Consider the following 18,583-nt stretch of genomic DNA (forward strand, 5'->3'; position numbering starts at 1 on the left):
CTCATCTTTATGCTACCGTGGCTTAAATAATTCTTCCTCCTTGCCTGGTCTGCTGTATTTATGGAGAGCAACAGTATTCCCTCTTAGTCTTCACCTGAATCCGTTAAATAAATATCCTCATCATGTTGGCTCTTCATTCTTCCTCCTGTCCTAACAGTCTTCCATTGTACCTGTCCCATGTAAATGTCTCTTTCTTCAGTGACCAGAATTGTGCATGGATGTGCTGTGTTCTAGGTAATTGTACAATGGGCTTTACAACAGCATTAATACTTTGAATCTCTAATGGAATACCTCTTCTGACACATCCTGACTGTATTTATTGTTTCCACAGCTGAATTCTACTCGGTCAGTCAGTCATCCTGTGGCCAACTGATATACTCTGAATTCCTCCAAGCGTATATCAGTTCCATGGGAGAATATCCAAGCTCATAACAGAACAATTCTTATTAGTTTGCAAGGACATAATCTTACACTTAGTAGTAATAAATTTCATCCCATGTCTGGAATTCCTTTTTCAAGGTAATACTCTCAGGTATATGAGGTGCTAATCTTCTTCCGTCTTAAAGATGCCTCTCAACTATGTGTCATCAGCAAATGTAGTCTGCACAGTTTAATATCAAGTGGAAATGGAAAATTTAGATGAATACCATGCCATAAGACTACTTATTGAGCAATACTTCTGTCTCCACGCAACCTGAGAATTTTCCTTTCAGCACAACAGAGGAGCTATGACAGTTCCACTCTCATCCCCTTTCTCAGTTTTTGTATCAGCCCTCAACTGGTACTAACAATTTCCATGAGACAACATAACAAAATACTTCAGTAAACTCTGGACGGATTAAATCACTGTGTTTCCTCTGCTTAGAAAACCAGCTAAACACAAATACTAATTTTGATGCTCTCTAATCACCCACCACAACCAGGGTCTGAGAGATTGCCTTCCTAATCGTTCTGACCACCTCTTTTGAACAGAGCATAAAAACACATGAAGGTCTATGAAAGACAAACAGCGCCCAAGAAACCCAGACAGCCCTCAAGAAACCTTTGGTGTCATTAAGACTCCTCCACTACAAAGCTGTCTTGCAAGGCCCTGTGACCTACTGTGAGTTGTGCAGCCAGGGTAGCCATACTAAGTGGTTTTGTTCCCTTACCTGCTGCTCCAGCCATGTGCTCATCCACACTGAGCAGGAGCTCCCACGCTGCTGGCTGGATGTCCCCATACATCTCTTCTGTGAGGATAGGAGCTGCCTTGATTAGCAGTGACAAAGGTGCAGGGGAGAGGCTCATTACCTGCAAAAAAACAAGCCATGCCTTACAGCTGAGCTCTGCAAACTATCCACAGTGAACAACACGCTCAGTAATTCTACCCTAGTTTTGGTATGCAGATTGCCCACTGATAACCTCTAGTTTCAGCCATTTCAGATAATGCTCTATAGAAGAATGTTGCTTTCAGCCTACACTGAAAAAGCAGTGTTTGCAAGCTAGTTCCTTGAGTCTGTTGCTCATCACTCATGTCAACAAAACCCTGATAAAGAGGACAAAAGGAAAGCCAAACTCTCCCAAGGTGGTGCACAAACAGTGGTACAGATCCATGAAAATCTCACAGACTGCCAAGAACAGGCCTGCGGAGAGCCTCTTGCTTCTTCAGGAACAGTGAACAGGAAAGAACAGAAAACTATTCCTGTAAACTGATAGCTTGTATTTAAACACATCTGTGGATTTTTAAATTTTTTTTTTTAATTTTAATTTTTTGTATCCCCAGGTTTGATGCATGTGTCGCTATGGGAAGCCAGAGATGCAGACTGCAATTTAATGGAGCTACATGTTTAAAGGATTCTTTGATGGCGTTACCTTAAGAGGCTTAAATGTAGCATTACTCAGCTGGGGAAAACATGCAGGGCTGAACGGATTGATATTCAGGAACAACAGTTCTTCACACGGTCTTAGAGATCCATATACATTTTCCTTCTTGTTGCAGTCTAACCTGACATCTATGTATCAGCCGCCCTAACTAGCATATGGCCTAGTCAGTACCTGGTGCCTGATGTATTTTAACATTCCAGAGTCCTTCTTCCCTTCCAAGTTGATATCGATCACTCTCTTTTTTAGAGAAGGAGTTCTCAAGCATGACTTGTCTGAGCACTGAAATGAAAAAAAAAGAAAGTGGAGTTCACATTTAGATTTCCCAAAACGTGGAAAGGGAGGAGATCATGCACAAGAGGAATTTCCATACACTAGAAGCTGTCTAGTACCAGAGCTGTAGCACAAAGCCTTCTCCTGTGCTGGCAACAGGCCTAGTATCAGTGAGATGACATATCTCATCCAATTTTCTTCTCTTTTTAACAATGCTTTTCCCAATAAAAGCTTAAGGTAGAAGCCAGTAAACCAAATGAGGAATGTGAATGCGCTCTGTGTAATCTTCACAGGTGGCACACCCACCTATTTCAGGAGAACAGTACTTTAAGCAGGTTAGAGGTAAAAAGTCTATAGCTTCCCCCTAAAAAATTACCAACGGAGGTGTTTAGTGTGTACAACACTGGTTCCTCTCAGCTACATTGTCTTGGTTTCAGCTGGGATAGAGTTAATTTTCTTCCTAGTAGCTGGTACAGTGCTGTGGTTTGGATGTAGGATGAGCATAATGCTGATAACACACGGATGGTTTAGTTGTTGCTAAGCAGTGCTTACACCAGTCGAGGGCTTTTCAGCTTCCCAGGCTCTGCCGGGTGCACAAGAAGCTGGGAGGGGGCACAGCCCAACTGGCCAAAGGGCTATTCCATACCATATGGCGTCATGCTCCGTATAGAAACTGGGGGAAGTTGGCTGGGGGGCAGCGATCGCTGCTCGGGGACTGGCTGGGCATTGGTCGGTGCATGGTGAGTGGCTGCATTACTTTTTTTGGTTTTGTTTTTCCCTGGGTTTTGTTCTTCTCTCTCTCTCTCGTTATTTTCCTTTTCATGACTATTATTATTATTTTTTATTATTATTATTATTATTATTATTATTATTATTTTATTTTACTTATTAAACTGTTCTTATCTCAGCCCACAAGTTTTCTTACTTGCGCTTTTCAGATTCTCTTCCCCATCCCCCTGGGAGCAGGGAGGGTGAGCGAGCAGCTGCGTGGTGCTTACTTGCCGACTGCGGTTAAACCATGACATACATTTATCTTCTCTTCTTCCTCAGAAAGTGTAAGTAACAACATATTTCAGGACTTGAACTCACACCTGCCTCAGAGTTGTCCCTAGCAGATTGCCAATGACAGTGATAATGACAAGTCCTTTTTATGTTCATTGTTCACAATACCAGGGAGTTTTCCCAGAATGCTAAGTTGCCACAGACTCTTCTCCTCAAGCTAGTAGCCTGCTGATTAACACAGGGGTCCTCGTTTATCAGACAGCTCGCAAGCCCCATGGAGCACATAGCCAGGTCTGCATATTGCAGCTACCTCCAGCCTTTCATTCTGCAAGCTGTGAGAGTAAAAGAGAGGTTCCTCTGGAACCCAGATAAATGTGGAAATGGTGCCGATGCAGTCAGAGAATGACAACACTTGAAGAATACCAGAGCATGAGGAAGCGGGATGAAAAGTCTACTGTTACATAAAATTCAAAAGTTATCAACTGCTCTCCTGCAGTGAGGTCTGTACAAACACGGTGCATGTGCTTGTAGGAAACCTTATTGTCCCTCAACCTCTTTTTTCCTTGCTGTTGCTTAAAGGCTTTGATGGTTTGACAGATGATGAAATGTATATCACTTTGCCTTGCAATTCAAAGTTGGAGATGAAACAGCACACAGTAATGCACAGTGTTCTTTTGCTGCCTTTCGTGAACACTGCCAGCTGCTCATCTCAAGCCTGCCTTCTGTAGAGGAAATGACTGCCTCTTTTTCTAAATAACTGATACACCACTTTTCTGTGTCAGAGGAAATATATGGGGGTTACAGTTTCCAGGAAAGAAGAATCATTATCTGTTGTTTCATCTGCTCTGTGCTTTGTTCCATACAAATACCCTTCGATTTTCTAACTTGACAGGAAACAAACAATCTGCTGGTTGATGAAGAAACATTATGACCTTGTCTCCTGCTCCTTCATTTTCCACTTACAGGGGTAATAGCCTCTTTACCCAACTGAAATCTTGATGAGAGTTTCATGAGCACTTTTGTTTTCAATGTTACTGCAAAGTAGTTGAATGACTCCGCCATTACAATTATTCAGAATAACTGTAGTCTGGCTGTTGTGGTCAGGAATATGAAAGAATTAACCAACTGTTGACATGATTCAGTTGGTACCTGGCTGGGCACTTTACTGAAAGCAGAAATGTATTTCCACTGAAATTAAAGGCACCACTTATATGGCTAAAAAGGCACAATCTTGTTTGAATATCCTGCTGAACTGGTCATTAAAAGCGTGTCACTAAAGAAACTAACATTAAAGACTAATGTGTACAATTCTTGGAACAGCTCTAAGAGCTCAGACCTAAAAGAAAGAAATTATGCAAGATTTTACAAGAATTTCAAGAGTGATTACAAGAAGAAACATGAAAAAAGAGACTGGACTCCAGGGGCTGGTAAGTAGAGGCCATAAAAGAACATTAAAATTAAAGTCAGGTTATAAGCTTTTAAATGACCTTATCAGCAACTAAGATTCTTCCCAATCAATAGATTATGTTCCTTCCACTATGCTAAATGACTTAATAGGTTTTTTTACAGCAGAGCTGTGTTTAGGAAGGGCTGTGTTCATTTTGTCATGAAAGAACTGTTTGAGTACATTATGCAGTCCTTGAAGGTAATTATGACCTGCGTGGACAAACCCCAAAACATTCTGCTTTTTCCATCTACTCACTTCCTTTTGCTTTTTGCCTCTTGCCACACTGTTCAATGTGCTGTTTTCTCGCAGAGAGTCCACTGTGTCTCCATACAGGAGTTTGATGGCCCGGACAAGGCGAGCACAGGACCGGCTGTGATGGAGGTAGCAATGTGGGTGACAGTAGTCAATGTGGGTACATATGAAACTTTGCTGGTTGCATAATAGGATCATAACCTTGAAAAGAAAAAAAGAGAATAGTTACTTATAGAAAAGGGAGTTACACACAGAACCACGTAGGGCAGCCAGTGCTGGGGACAGTCAAACTAACTTTTCCACATCCTAGCTGCGGAGGCATGAAGCTCAACACAGCTTTTTGAAAAGGTATGTGTGTCTGAGCAGAGCTCTATACTTGTGATTTACGAACTAGCTAGGCATGGCTAAAGAAACATCAGCGTTAACAAAGCAGACAAAGCGACAGAGCTGCTGTAGATGTGTATGTGTGGCTGGTGGCAAGAGTAAGGCTGAGGAAAACAGTGTTCTCTCAGTTTGCAGAAAAGCTGTCGTACCGCCACTCTGAGATGAGGGCTTAGACTGGAAATTGTCAACTACTCAATCATCATTAAAGCTGCAAACCCACCAGTTTTGAGGGTCAGTTTCCTTGAAGGAATGGGAAAGGAAATGTCTCAGTATGCTCTCAAGTAGGAATAAACTGTGCCAGTTGTTCTGCATATGCTTCCCTCACTGTGCTTGGGTAGGCCCATGCAGCCTAGCTTTATGTTAGCTGGCTCAGTTACTATTTCTAGTGGTGTTGCCATATGGCAGCAAGGAGCTGTAAAACCCATCTAAGAAACAGAGTAAATATTTGGGCATGTAGCTATTCTGAGCCCTGCTTTGCTGCAGCAACACTGCTATTAGTCCCTAAACTAATTAATTAAAGACAGCCTTGGGTAAGTCTACACTTCAGTGACTGCTCTCTGGTGTAACTCAGAGGGTTTCTTCCCAGAGGAGCAGAGCTCAGTCCAGAAGCTCTTTGTACATTGGTCTTCCATGTCACACACAAACCCAGCCACTTAGTAGCCCTCTGAGGAAAACACACAGGCACCCCCAAGCCATTCACACTGTAGGTCAGAACTGGCCTTTATGAATCCTTCTCTTTGTCCCACAACCTAGTGCAGAAATACCCAGAACTACCAGAAAGAGGCTATCCAACCTTCTTGATCCATTTATTGTCTGTGCAGCTGCAGTCTGCTGGCTCTTTCAAGTAAGGCAGCCACATCACTCTCAACCCTCAAATATTTAGGCTTCCAAAAAGTCAGGACCTTAATTTAAAACAAATCTATGCTGAGTACGTGGGATTCTTGTCTTTGCCTGCCTGTTCTGGCCTAAGGTGATTTTGGGTCAATCAGGAATAACTCAAGCCACTACTGTTGTATCAGTGTGTCAATATGCAAATGGTATAAATCTGATCAGCATTGTATAGCCTCTACCCAGCCCCTAGTCCACTGTTATAACTTGTAGTTACGGTACACTGACATAGAGTGAGGACATCACGCTCCAGGCTGCCATAAAGGACAGGTAAAGGAAATGCTGGTGCATGCATAGAAGCAACTGGAACCAGTGATCCTTTTGAGTGGTTTTCTCATGACCATTAAGTAAAGCAATTCTTTGTTTAGCCTGTAGTCTTAGTCACCATCCACCCACACCTTCTTTCCAACAAACAAAAAGATAAAGTTCTCATGTGATATTGGTACTTGTGTGGCATTAACTGGAACAGGTGATTTTTCAAATCTTCCTTTCTCCTATGCAGGCTAATCACATGTAAAGCGAGACAAACATCTCAAGTTCCCTGCAGTTTATGCCTTGTATTTATGAGTCTATACATCCTCCCACATTGAGCAAAAGCACCATGATTTATCCTAAGCTGCTAGCTAGGGAGATGCCTTTTATCCTCTAGCAATTCATCGCCTCGTACACAGTCTCATGTCTAACATATTCAGTTTAGTACACTGGAATTTCCAAATCTGACAGAGAAGCGGGGTAGTCCAGGGATGGAGGTACTAGCTTGGAAGACATGACATTCAAGTTCCCTGCCCTGCCACCCTCTTCCAAAAAAGACTGCTTTTCAAATCAAGAACTGCTTCTGACATCACAGTATTAGATTAATCTTGTTCTTGCCCACACCCCATAGGAATGGGGGAGTTGAGAGCAGACTGTGTGAAATACTTGGCGGAAAGAGGGGGATATCAAGTCATTATTGGCAGCCATCTTTCCCAAAGGCAACTCAGAAGTCAAAAGGCATCTGTCCTCATACACACGTGCAGGATACAATCAATCTGTGCACAGGGAGTCAATCCAACTTTTCTGCAAAGCATGTGCACATGGGCACACTGACCATACTGCACCATCACAGACTGTCATGAGGCAGCAGAGGTAGAGGTGTACAGTCCTTGGATACCAGTGGATTGAACGGTGTAGACTTGCCCAACTGACTTCTGGCATGTCTAAATCATGGGTACACAGATCACCAAAATGGATGTCTTAGGCCCTGCATGACCAAATCACATATCCAAACCACTGTTGTACTCCCTGTCTGTTGGGTAGAGTCAAAACTACACAAGACCCTGTTGGGTTAGACATTATGGTAGAATGCATCTAATGGAATCAAAGAAAATGTTCCAAAAGTATTTTTTTTCCCCACAAGGTGCATAATTAAGCTCATTGCCATAGAGTTAATGGAGACAAAAATATATAAATGGGCTCAAAAAGGGGTTGGAAAAACTCCCTGAGGAAAAATCTTCTGGTAGTTAGTAAACATAGTGGTCACAACAGAACCTCCAGCTCAAGTAGCTTCTAAAATGCCATTTCCCAGAAGCTGGGAGCCCAGCTCACGCTGAAGCCCATTCTGTTACTCTTCCCGAACTACCCACTACTAGCCATGCTGGAGATAAGACACTGAGCTAATAGATTTTTCAGCTGAGGTAGCACAGCTGTCCCTGCACACCCAGAGAGAAACGGTCCCTTTTCCCTTACAAACTAAATATATGAAGTGGACAGAGGGAGCAAGACAAAAACTTTCTGGTTTTAGTCCATTTTAGAAATGGCAAACAGACAATTTCCAAAGGTCGCAGCTTACTTACACTTGAGATCCTTGATGCTACGTGGAGAAAGCACAGACTGTGATCTGGTTATTGCCAGCACAAAGGTTTTCCTACTGAAAATGCCATCCTTGAGAGTGCTGCTGGCGACTCATACTTACATGCAGCCACGACATGTTCCGATGATAGTTCTCCTCCGTGCCTGTGTTGCTCAGCACCTCGGGCTCAATGCTAGGTTCGCTCGCGCTCCAAGGGCTCCCTTCTTCAAAAGAAAAATACCCAAAAGGTGGTTGTTTTTATTGCTTCCTATGTGCTTAAAGACTAGGGACAGTGCTTGTAAGCCAGGCCAGCCTTGTGGGAACAGACCAGAGTACATAGAATATATCACACTGGAAAGACTGCATTTGGACACCCCTCCCCAATCCTTGTGTCATGCTGGCTTGACAATTACAAGAACCATTTAGACTTGGCTCAGAGGCCATCTTGTTAGTAGCAAACACTGCTCCCTCCCCACTTTTTTCTTTAATGGAAGGGGAGAAGGTAAATTAAAAACATCAGAACCAAATTCTTTGCACCATTCAGATGCTGCAAATGGTTGGCTTAGTGATCTGCATTGACTGGGCTCTGTGGTTAAAAACGTCAACAAAAATCCAACCAGAAGTGGCATCCAACTGGAAATGCCAATGGGCAAAGTCACTGCTAATTGCCCATGGAAACTGCTAACGTCATGGGGATGAAAGGGGAAAAAAATCCTGATTCTAGCACACTAGTTCTAAAGAACTCAGGCAAGGGAGCGATTTCTCTGGGAACTTCACTGATCCCCGTGTTTACTCTAGCCATTTCATAACCTATGGGCCTCCTGTAATACTAACATTAATGCTGTTAAGAGATGGCTGGGGATGAACTCTGGTTAATCCTTTCTTTCTCCTCTTTAAGTGAACTGTGACTTGCCAAAGTCTACAGAACAGGCAATCCCACTCTCCATGTTCACCTACTGAAGCATCTTTTGGGCAACATAGAAATGGCCATTAAGCTTGGGAGGTTATTTCAGCTGCAAATGTATCCAACCCGTAGTTTTTGGTTAACACCCCTAGCAGAGGGAGCCCCTTTAGTTCAACTGTGACGGAGATTTCTTGTGGCAGGATGCACATTTGGTTTCCATAAGAGAAATATACAGGGATCCATCTTTTGAAGACTAAGGCAGGCATCTGTAAACTGTAAAAATATATGTATATGCCAATATGTATAAATATAGTATGTAGCATGTACATGTTATGTTCTACATATAGGAATATATATATTACATGTCATACGACATGCCTGTGGCATCATATGCTACACAGAATATGAAGTGTATGTCTGTACATATATATATATCCTATCTGTTAATATGGACAATAAAATATCATATGACCTCATGTATTCATTATATCATATGATGTAGGGGTGTGTGTATGTGCATACACACACGTGCATGTGCTCCCCTAAAGACAGCAAGCGTTTGGCTGGCAGGCACCAGCATTCCAAGAGTTCATGCTCTAACACGGAGCTCTGAATTGACAACCTGTGCATGGAGCTGACGCTGCACCCAGGATTTGAACCATGTTCCTCCCAGGCCCTAGTTCAGGCAGTCCCTGAAGAGGACTCTCGGTTTTTCCTAGCCTGATGGGGTGGGGGTCTCTTGTCATGTCTAGCTCTGCTGCAATCACATCAAGAGTTTAGGTCCTGCCTATTGTCCCCTCCCTTTCCACCCACTCGTCTAAGTTACCTATATCAGTGACAGTGTCCCTGCTGTGGGACAGCTGCAGCTCCTCATTCTCAGACTCTGAGTCCTGCCGTGATAACTTGGTGCTCTTTAGGCTGCCGGCCCGGCGAATGCTGGAAAGGGAACCCCCCTTCTTCACCCGGAAACTGCGGGTTCCTTTAATCTGGAGCAAGCGGGAGCCTCCTATCCTGATCTTCCTGCTGGGAACTGTATTAAAAGAATAAAAGAGGACTTTTTTCCCCTTAATTTTTCCCCATTTAAAAAAGAAAGATATCCTGGCCCTCCCCTCCCTCCCGACCCTTTGCTGCCAGCCTGTATTGCAGCGTCTTCTACCAAGGAATGTGGGGCCAGAGGCTCCCTCCAAAGCCACCGCCAATGCAGCTCTGTCAAGCAGGCAGTAAAGATGCTTTACAGAAATGTGTTCGGCACCTCATTTCCTGGAGACCTGGTACGTCACCTCAGGCCTTGTCTGTATTTGGAATTAGCCCTTGTTCAACCACCAGCAAGTAGAGTCAGCTGCTCTAACAGAAACCCAAAACGTGGACAAGGAAAACCTACGATTCACACCAATTTGAATCAATTGCTGCCAGGAAACAGGATCTGCCCAATCGATGTAAATTGCAGTTTTCTTTGCCAGCCCCTGGGGTTTACATTAGTGCAGAATCACCTCTTGCTAGGGATAGATGGCTGAATCCCAAGCATGAACAAGGCCCCATGGACAAACCTATTTTCCTGTGGCCCTGGGTTCAGTAAACCTCACTGAGCTCTGCAGTAGGATCAATTATTTATTCATACAGCACGTGTGACTGCAGAAGGGTAGTCTGCTTCATGAGGTTAGCACGCAAGACTTCTTTGAAGTAAGATTTGCATAAATCCGTGTCTCTGCATGTTACTCTTCATCATTAGAATGCTTTAGAGGAAACGGGAGCACGTAGATCCTCTCCTTCAGACAAATCAGCAGCTTTCAGGCATTAACAACATCCATTGACACTCTGCATTTTTGATGAGCACAGACATGAAATGGTTCAATGTTCAAAGCACCAACCGTTTGCACTTTCATTCTCCTCTTAGTTCAAAGGCAGTACATGGCAATATGTCAGTCCAAATGTTGCAACACTCAGTCATTTTACTGCAGATCTAATCAGGCAAGGCCACGTGTGATCGATTACCTTTTGGTGTGTTGTTGAGAACGAACAGGATACAGCTTTTTGGATACCACGGGTAAGAAAAATATTTTAATGGAATTGTATTTTGGCTTCAGGAAAAATCAAACACACCTGAGAATGGCCCTAATTCCTCCAGAACCCAATTCCCACTCCCATTTCCAGTGGCTAACGTCCTGGCCGAAGACAGCTGGATAGGTTTTGAAAGCTACTCCTCAGTCCTCATGAATCGGCTGGGCAAATCACTGTTGAGTAACCAGGGAATCTCCCTCCAAGTGACCATGCTGAGTTCCTTAGCAATCACTACTGCTTGAATTCTGTTTAGATCAGCCCCCATACAGTGGCTCAGTTCCCCCGAAGCCAAACCATTTAAGCACTTTTAACTGCATTTCGTGAAGTCTGCAGAATCCCATTTTAGCACCCAAATAGTACATACAATCCTCTGAGAGCCTGCATCTACCTAGCTTTAATGTCTGTATTTCAGACCTACCTGGAGCAGATTCTATACAGTAAACTTGTAGCTTTTGGATAGCTGTTAAGTCACGCCTGGGGTGAGCAATGAGAGCAAAGTTTTTAACACTCCGGAAAAGATGAAAGGAAACAGATTAGTACTCATCAAAGAGGTTGAGATAAAGAAACCTGTCACTGCAGGCGAGCAAAATTTAGTTACATTCACACAACAACATTTTCTTATCTAGAAAAGTGCAGATTACAAAAGATGCCTCTGCATCTGTTATGTTTGGCCCAGGTGGGTGCCCAGAAGAATGTGCTGTGGCCAGAGAAAAGAACATAATTATTGTAATTTTAAAATATAACATTATCTTGCATTTATTTAGCTTCCAAAATACTGCAAATACATTTTTGCTAGAGTATATTAGTATGTTAGGATTCAGCATTCCTACCATATTCACTTTTCCCATCTCTAAAATGTATTAAAGAGGCAGCTTTAGTAAAGGAATACTACATGACAGCTTAGGGAAAAGGGAGCATGGGAAAAAAAACTCAACTGAAACTGCAGGGAAAATGTAGTTTAACAGAGTCAAGGATGCAGAAAGTTAATACTATATTTGCAAAAATAACTCAATTCTGCATTATGCCTGTAGCTCAGTAACACATGAAGGAAAACCTAAGTCAGCATTGTCTCTAAGAAAAATAGCATAGTTAGAGACCAGCCACCAGCATTTTCCAGCAGGACTGCGTGCTTGTAGGGATTCTCCCACTCAGGTAACATCTCAGTGGGTGGGACTGCTGCCTGAGAGGCTGAAAAGTGGTTTCAAGTAATTGTCATAACTATCTTCAAAAAAACCCAACCTCAAAACCAAGCTTTTCCTCATCTAAATAGTTAGAGACATCTTATCCCACTGATCTTGGACTATCAGACCATAAGGCTGTGTGCTTCTCTGGGCTGCCAGTATGCCAAAGGTACAAAAAATGAGGTTGAGCAAGAATTTATCCAGCTCACCTTTCTTAGGTGGATACCTAGCTGTCTTCACAGGAGTAACTGTCCCACCTGACACAATTTTGGAGGCAGCTGTACACCATGTAAGTCTTGGAAGCAGTTCTAATATTTTCTCCAGTAATTGTGGCAGGGTCACAGCTGAAGACAATGCAACATTTATGCAAAGCCTCCTGAAGTCAATAAAAGCTCCTCTGAATCATTAAAACACATTGCAGTTCCTAGAGGATAACCAGCCACAGACTCCATCCTTTTCAAACAGTCATCAAACATTTATCCTTTTCAAACAATCATCAAAATTATCATTCAAACATCTGCACCTTTATATGACTATTATGAGACAGAATTTAAACAGCTCTAGAAAACTTGTTAGAGGGAGAATAATTTACAGGTAACTGGCAGTGTAGCCTCTAATTGCAAATACACACGATGACTGTATATTGTATTGCAACACTTGTACCATCAGATAGTATGTGAGTTTTGCATGAGATGGCTCAAAAATGGAAACAATCTGCTGTTCTCAGCAAACACAGTGAGCTTGAGGTTTGCTTGTACAGTATACAGTATGTTGGTAACATTAATCTGCTAGCCATCAAAAGCCACATAGGTGTGTGTTTTTCATGTGGTAGCAAAGAATTCAAGAGATCAAGTGATCAACCACTAATTCTGTGAGATGCCATGACTTCCAAACCAGTACAGATTTTCACAGAAAGATCCCAATCTTCCCTCCTATCTGTGGTTTTCCCAAAATGAAATACTGTAATCAGAATAAAAAACAAACAAGAACACTTTTGATCTTTATTTTTAAAGTGAATCAAATAGTGAAGCTTCTCTCAGCATCCCACTGAGAGACAGTTTCAAACAAGGCATCCTTTTTAGAAATCTTGCAATGGTCTCAATTGGTTTCAGTCATAGCAGTGTTATGCTAACACTGCTAACACAAAAATTTAACATCTTTGCTTCTCACATTTGTTATATTGAACCCTGAAGGCCAGAAGCGTCTCAGAAATGATTCAAAGCCACGTGACTCCATGGCTGCCTGCTTTTTAACACAGTCTATGCAAATGAAAACATAAAATCAAGCGCCACTTCACAAGCCCTGAGAATACAAAAGCCTTATTGGGCTGACAAACCTTTTTTCTCCTCGAAGCCAGCCTCAGATTTGAGGGTGTGGCTGCTGCTGTGCAGGGAATCCTTTGAATCTTCATTTTCATCCAGAACCCCAGCAAAGCTGATCTTTCTTTCATACCTGTGCCGGTCCATCTCCGGGTCCAGACGCAGCCTGCAGCTCTCTAGATCCTGTAGCAGTATGCAGACCACACAGATGTGCAAGCACTATGAGCCCCCATGCTTTTCACTGCAACCATAGAAGCTTCAGGAAGAACTGCTTCAGATGGGAATTTATTTCTATCATGCAGTTCTTCATCTACCCTGACACTTTCTAATCCAACTACTCTTTGGGCTTGCAGCACGCTGAGCCACGCTGTCAGGATGGAAGACTTAACAGGTGTTAACATACATTTCTGGTTAACACTGCTGAGTGAATTGGCACCCTGTCTGCAGGCTCATGAGGGGGACAACACATAAATGGTGCCTAATGGATAGGTGGCAATAAAAGGTGGCTGTTGCCCAAGATGCCGGGTGGATGGTTAGGTCTCTACTCCAAAAGGCTCCTTGTGGTTGATTAGGGAATGCATTGCCACTGTACTCATCAGAGGCAGAAAAGCTGAGAGAAAGCTAGCTGACAGTGCGACAGCCACGACAGCATGGCCCAGAGCAAGCTTTCTGTGTGCAGATCAGGCTGAAAGGACACAGTGGAAAACAGGGAGTAATACAAATGTTGGCCACACTTAAATTCTGGAAAATAAACAGCATTGCACCAGAGAGAAGGTAGTTTGCACCATCATTTTCTCCTATTAACAGAAATGGCACCATTTGTGCCACCTACTGGCTACCAATTTGGGCCAAAAAAGCAAAAGTCCTAAGATTCCACAAGCTAGGGATTATCATCTGCTTTCTCTAACCACAGATAGAAAAAGTGAAAGAAAGACTTTGAACTGCCACGCTGGCAGACACAGTTAAAATGCCGGGCTCTTTAAGAACATCATTTGTGCCTTTTGACTGGGGCTGTCATCAGCTTTGAGATCTCCCCACCCAAAATGTAACTAGCTGAATCTAAGATGACACAAAGCTCCTTGCTGTGAGTAAACGGCTGATGAATGTGAATGATAACATCACTGAAATTATCCAAAATAGTTATTCCAGATAAAATTCTGTAGGTTCAAGAGATCTCATATGGGAATTTGCATACAAAACTCCTATAGAAGTTATTGGGAGCTACTTGGGCAGTGACAAAGTCTGCTACTCTAAGAGTTGGTTTGGAAAAAAAAAAGGTTTTCTCAAACATATATTCTAGACTGAGCTGTGTTGAAATGGGTCCACTTAGCCTAACACCAGCCGAAGGGCCCAAACCATTTGCAGTCAGCTTTGCATCTCCAGGGAAAATTATCATAAATGATTGTCAGAAAAGCTAACACCTGATTGTCATAAGGGAAATATTTTGACTTTGCTCAATAACAAAAACTGGGATATAAAAAGGTGGGTGCCTAAAATAATGATTTGTAGTATCTCTAGCATTGAAAACTTCCATGTAAATAGTTTAAAACGTATCTAACACAGTTTAGGATATGAAACAAAGGCTAAAGCATTTCAGGATAAAAATCTGTGATCAAATCTGTCTGAATTACAGCAGCTTCATAAATTAGCATGCATAAGCTGAGCAGTACAGGTATATTCCTAAGGCACGGTCAGAGTTCCCCTCCCTGGAGTGTTTAAACATATTACTCCTCCCAGCTGTTTGTCAACATGCTTACATTGGAAATTGCTGCACCCACAAATTAACTGACAGAATTAAATACATCCTTTTAGCACACAGTTAGTCTGACTCTATCTATCTTCAGCAACTGCTAAGCTAAAATGAATGACTTTCCACCACAGCAAATGACAAGTTCCAGTTCTCTGGCTCTACTGTGGCAGCACTAGGCTTCAAGTGAATATATTCATCACTCCTAGCCATTTGCAAAGTGAGCTTGTGTCTGCTCCACCAGCTTCAGTAAAAAGCTTTGATTGAAACTTCAGTCAGGACTGCCTGCCTCACTCAGACATAGGTAAGGGTGCTTATGCTCTCAGCCTGGTAAGTCTGGATGGACTAGTTCAGTTGCAAACGCTTCAGTTCTTCAAGGCTGCTAAGTCTGTGCTCATATATATGGAACAGGTATGCCTGCAAACACCAATGGAAGTGAGATTGCTCTACTGGAATTTCAGCTTTATGGACCATAACATTATGCACCTGATTCTCTTGGAAAGAAAGCATCACTTCATAAATACAGAGACTTAATATTTTAATCTGGAGTGTTGTTGGCTCTTCCCCCCCTCCCCATACAAAGTTAAAAGAAGCACTCTATGGCCATTTTCTCTAATAGGCTCTTGCATAACGTGACCTTAAGGTTTCTTCTGCCTATGCATCACAGAATAATTACTCCTCCTTCTCTCCCATATGCAAGTCTGAAAAGCTATTAATCAGCTGTATTTCTGTCTGGCACAAAAGCACAAATTTCTGTTGACCTTCATTACCCAACATATTCTTAGTTCCAAGCCTAATTAGTTCACTGAGATGAATTCTAAACCCTGGTATTACCCTGCTTTTGGATGCAGTCATTTATTAAGTGGTAAAAATATCAACAAAGTGTTTAGGAAGACTCCTGCTGAATTTATCCCTGTTTTTTAAAATTGCCCTTCTTGCATAGCTGGGGGCTGAGTCACTTCATCATAGGTCACCTACAGCCTTTGAAACCAATTTCAGAACCTAATTACAATAATGCCCAGCCAAATCAGCCTGTCAAGCACAATTGTCATCAGCAAAATTTAATCTCTGTCTGTCATTAACAAAAACCAGAATAGTACGGCTAAATCCTTCATGTTCACTTGGAAACCTCTCATTTTTTCTTTATAATTTTTATCCTGATTTCCTAAAGAAATTAGGCTTAAAAGATGAAACTGTGTGTCTGCCATTCAATTCTCATCTCATTCCATGTTAACCACCTCTGAAGCTGATGGTCTCCTTCAGCCCAGTCTGACAAAAGGTAAGTGAGTGCCTGTGTATTTTGTGAAACAACAGGCTGAAGGCAATGTTAAACCACATTATTAGACATAAGAGAATCCACACAAGAATGAATCACTGGAAATCAGGTTTCATGGGTTCTGCTATTCACAAAATTAGTTGTCACCTAATCAGTCATTTAGCTTACTATTTATGCCAGGATTTGCCCGTGTCTCTCTCAGTCTCATAGAAGTTTATTTCTTTCCTTGCTTCTTTGTCTCTGTTCCTTTCCTTTCTTCCCCAAGTCCCTTCAATTCTATTGTCTAACCCAAGCCAAAAATCTGCAACTTTTAAGCTCCAGCAAATTCTCTGTAAACCATCCTCTTCTCTTTCTCCTAACTGCCCTGTTCAGTTCTCTGTCAACTGGGCCTCCTAATCAGCTAGGTAGCACGTGAGCTGTCACTTCCTGCAGTCCATCTCCCACACCTCTCAGGTCCCCCACACTCAATTTCTTAATCCATCCGCTGCCCTCTTCTCTATTTTGAAACTTTCTTGAACTTCCAGTACATGTTGTGCTTCCACAGTCCTATCTTCTTAATCAACCCATTTCATGTGCCCTGCCCATCTTCTGTTCACCAGACATCGTCTCCTTTCTCCCTGCATCAGAGATCCACTTGAGTTATTACCCCACCCTGCCTCTCCTCAGACCGGCACAGAGCCCATCGACTTCTGTGGGCATGGCTCCCTCTCCAGTGTGTATTGTCCACTTACCACAAGAGGCTCAGTACGTGGCCTGGGCATGTAGGGAAAGGTCTCTCGAAGGAAAGTGGTTATCTCCAGGAGAAGCTGACAGGCTGCCATTTTCAGTGCAAAAGGACAACAACATTTGGTAGGATTCACAGTGCCTAGGAAAAAATATTTCTATGGTGAGCAAGGAGATGATACAAAATCTGGAACCAAGAGGTGATGGACATTTTCACATATGGTGCACAATGCAAGCTGCACTAAAAAAGAATAAAACCCAGACTTCTATCTATGCTACTTTTCCTACACTAAAAGGAACATAGTCAAACAAATATCAATCCATGTATTTACCAGCACATGCAATAGTACTAACACACTATAGTGTACTATAGTATGTATTATAGTATATTATGGTGGAGTATCTACTAAACTAACATGATCTTACAGCATTTTGTACACACCTCATTTAAAGTAAATACAGGTTAAGAAGTAGATACCCTTCTTCCCCTTTACAGTTTTGCATTCAGCTGAATCTTCTGCAGTTCTAGAAAAGAACCACTTTAAAATATAGGAAAATTTCTCAAAATACATGGAGCTATGACTAGCCAGCAAAGAGGTACTGTGCCTATTATTAATTACTACCCTGATAACTGGAAAGGACAGCCTCCTTTAAGTCAGGCTTCTTTATTTATGCACAGAATGCAAATGCTATTTAGAGATAATCAAGGAAAAAAAAAATCAAACTGCTTAATCAAATTATACATTCAAATGCTTAACCTAAAACAAAGGGGGAAAGGGAAGAGGGATTATTGAAATACTTGAATTTTGTCTCTACTGAGTCTAAACAATCAGCTTCAATAGCCCAACACTTTGTAACCCATCTAATGCCACTCAAAGCTTGAAAAGGATGAAGGATTCCTCAGTGCTTGATCAATTTGAAAAATACTATTTAGTATAATGGACAGCAAAAAAAGTAAATAAAAAAAATTAGTTGTGACAACAACTAACCACACCCATTTTTTAATAATGCCTGGTATTACCATCTACCTACATTTCAGAAAGATTTATGTTTTCACTTGCTTTCCCCCATGTGTGATCTAATTACTTTCTGCAAAGAAATAGTCCAAACCAAACAAGTGAGAAGACACCGCAGGGATCAGATAAAACCAGATTAATTCTGTGATGTTTGCTAATTCCTCTGTACATGTTACCAGTAATGAATTATGGACTTTGTAGGGACTAAAATAACCTGTACTATCAAAATACAGATGAGACGTACAGTGTAATGGAATATCCAACTGCATATTTTATGCTCCTCAGTCTACTCCCTACAGCATACAGGGCAGTTTTTGAAAAATCTCTGCCTTCACCAAGAATGCAGATCGGTTATTTTCAGACCCTGGCTTCCAGGAGAATACTTGAGCTTTTACATGGCTTTCTAGACCACAACCTGTTCTCTC

General features: G+C 42.1%; 1 protein-coding gene across 3 annotated transcripts in view; it reads right to left on the minus strand.

The window, feature by feature from the left end:
- The window catches only part of UNC80 (unc-80 subunit of NALCN channel complex), a 132,478-nt gene that overhangs the window by 55,606 nt on the left and 58,289 nt on the right, over positions 1-18,583 (minus strand). For 2 of the 3 annotated variants that reach the window (XM_075512557.1, XM_075512556.1), the window contains exons 25-30: positions 17,151-17,284; positions 13,414-13,579; positions 8,058-8,158; positions 4,838-5,035; positions 2,035-2,142; positions 1,152-1,290 (exon numbers count right to left, since the gene is read on the minus strand). In XM_075512557.1, coding sequence (XP_075368672.1) covers positions 1,152-1,290; positions 2,035-2,142; positions 4,838-5,035; positions 8,058-8,158; positions 13,414-13,579; positions 17,151-17,284 — 846 coding nt within the window. Of the gene's footprint in view, positions 1-1,151; positions 1,291-2,034; positions 2,143-4,837; positions 5,036-8,057; positions 8,159-9,664; positions 9,869-13,413; positions 13,580-17,150; positions 17,285-18,583 lie in introns of all 3 variants that reach the window. The other variant, XM_075512555.1, reaches the window with a different exon arrangement.

The sequence above is a fragment of the Mycteria americana genome, chromosome 9 (genome assembly GCF_035582795.1).
Source record: "Mycteria americana isolate JAX WOST 10 ecotype Jacksonville Zoo and Gardens chromosome 9, USCA_MyAme_1.0, whole genome shotgun sequence".
Lineage (NCBI taxonomy): Eukaryota > Metazoa > Chordata > Aves > Ciconiiformes > Ciconiidae > Mycteria > Mycteria americana.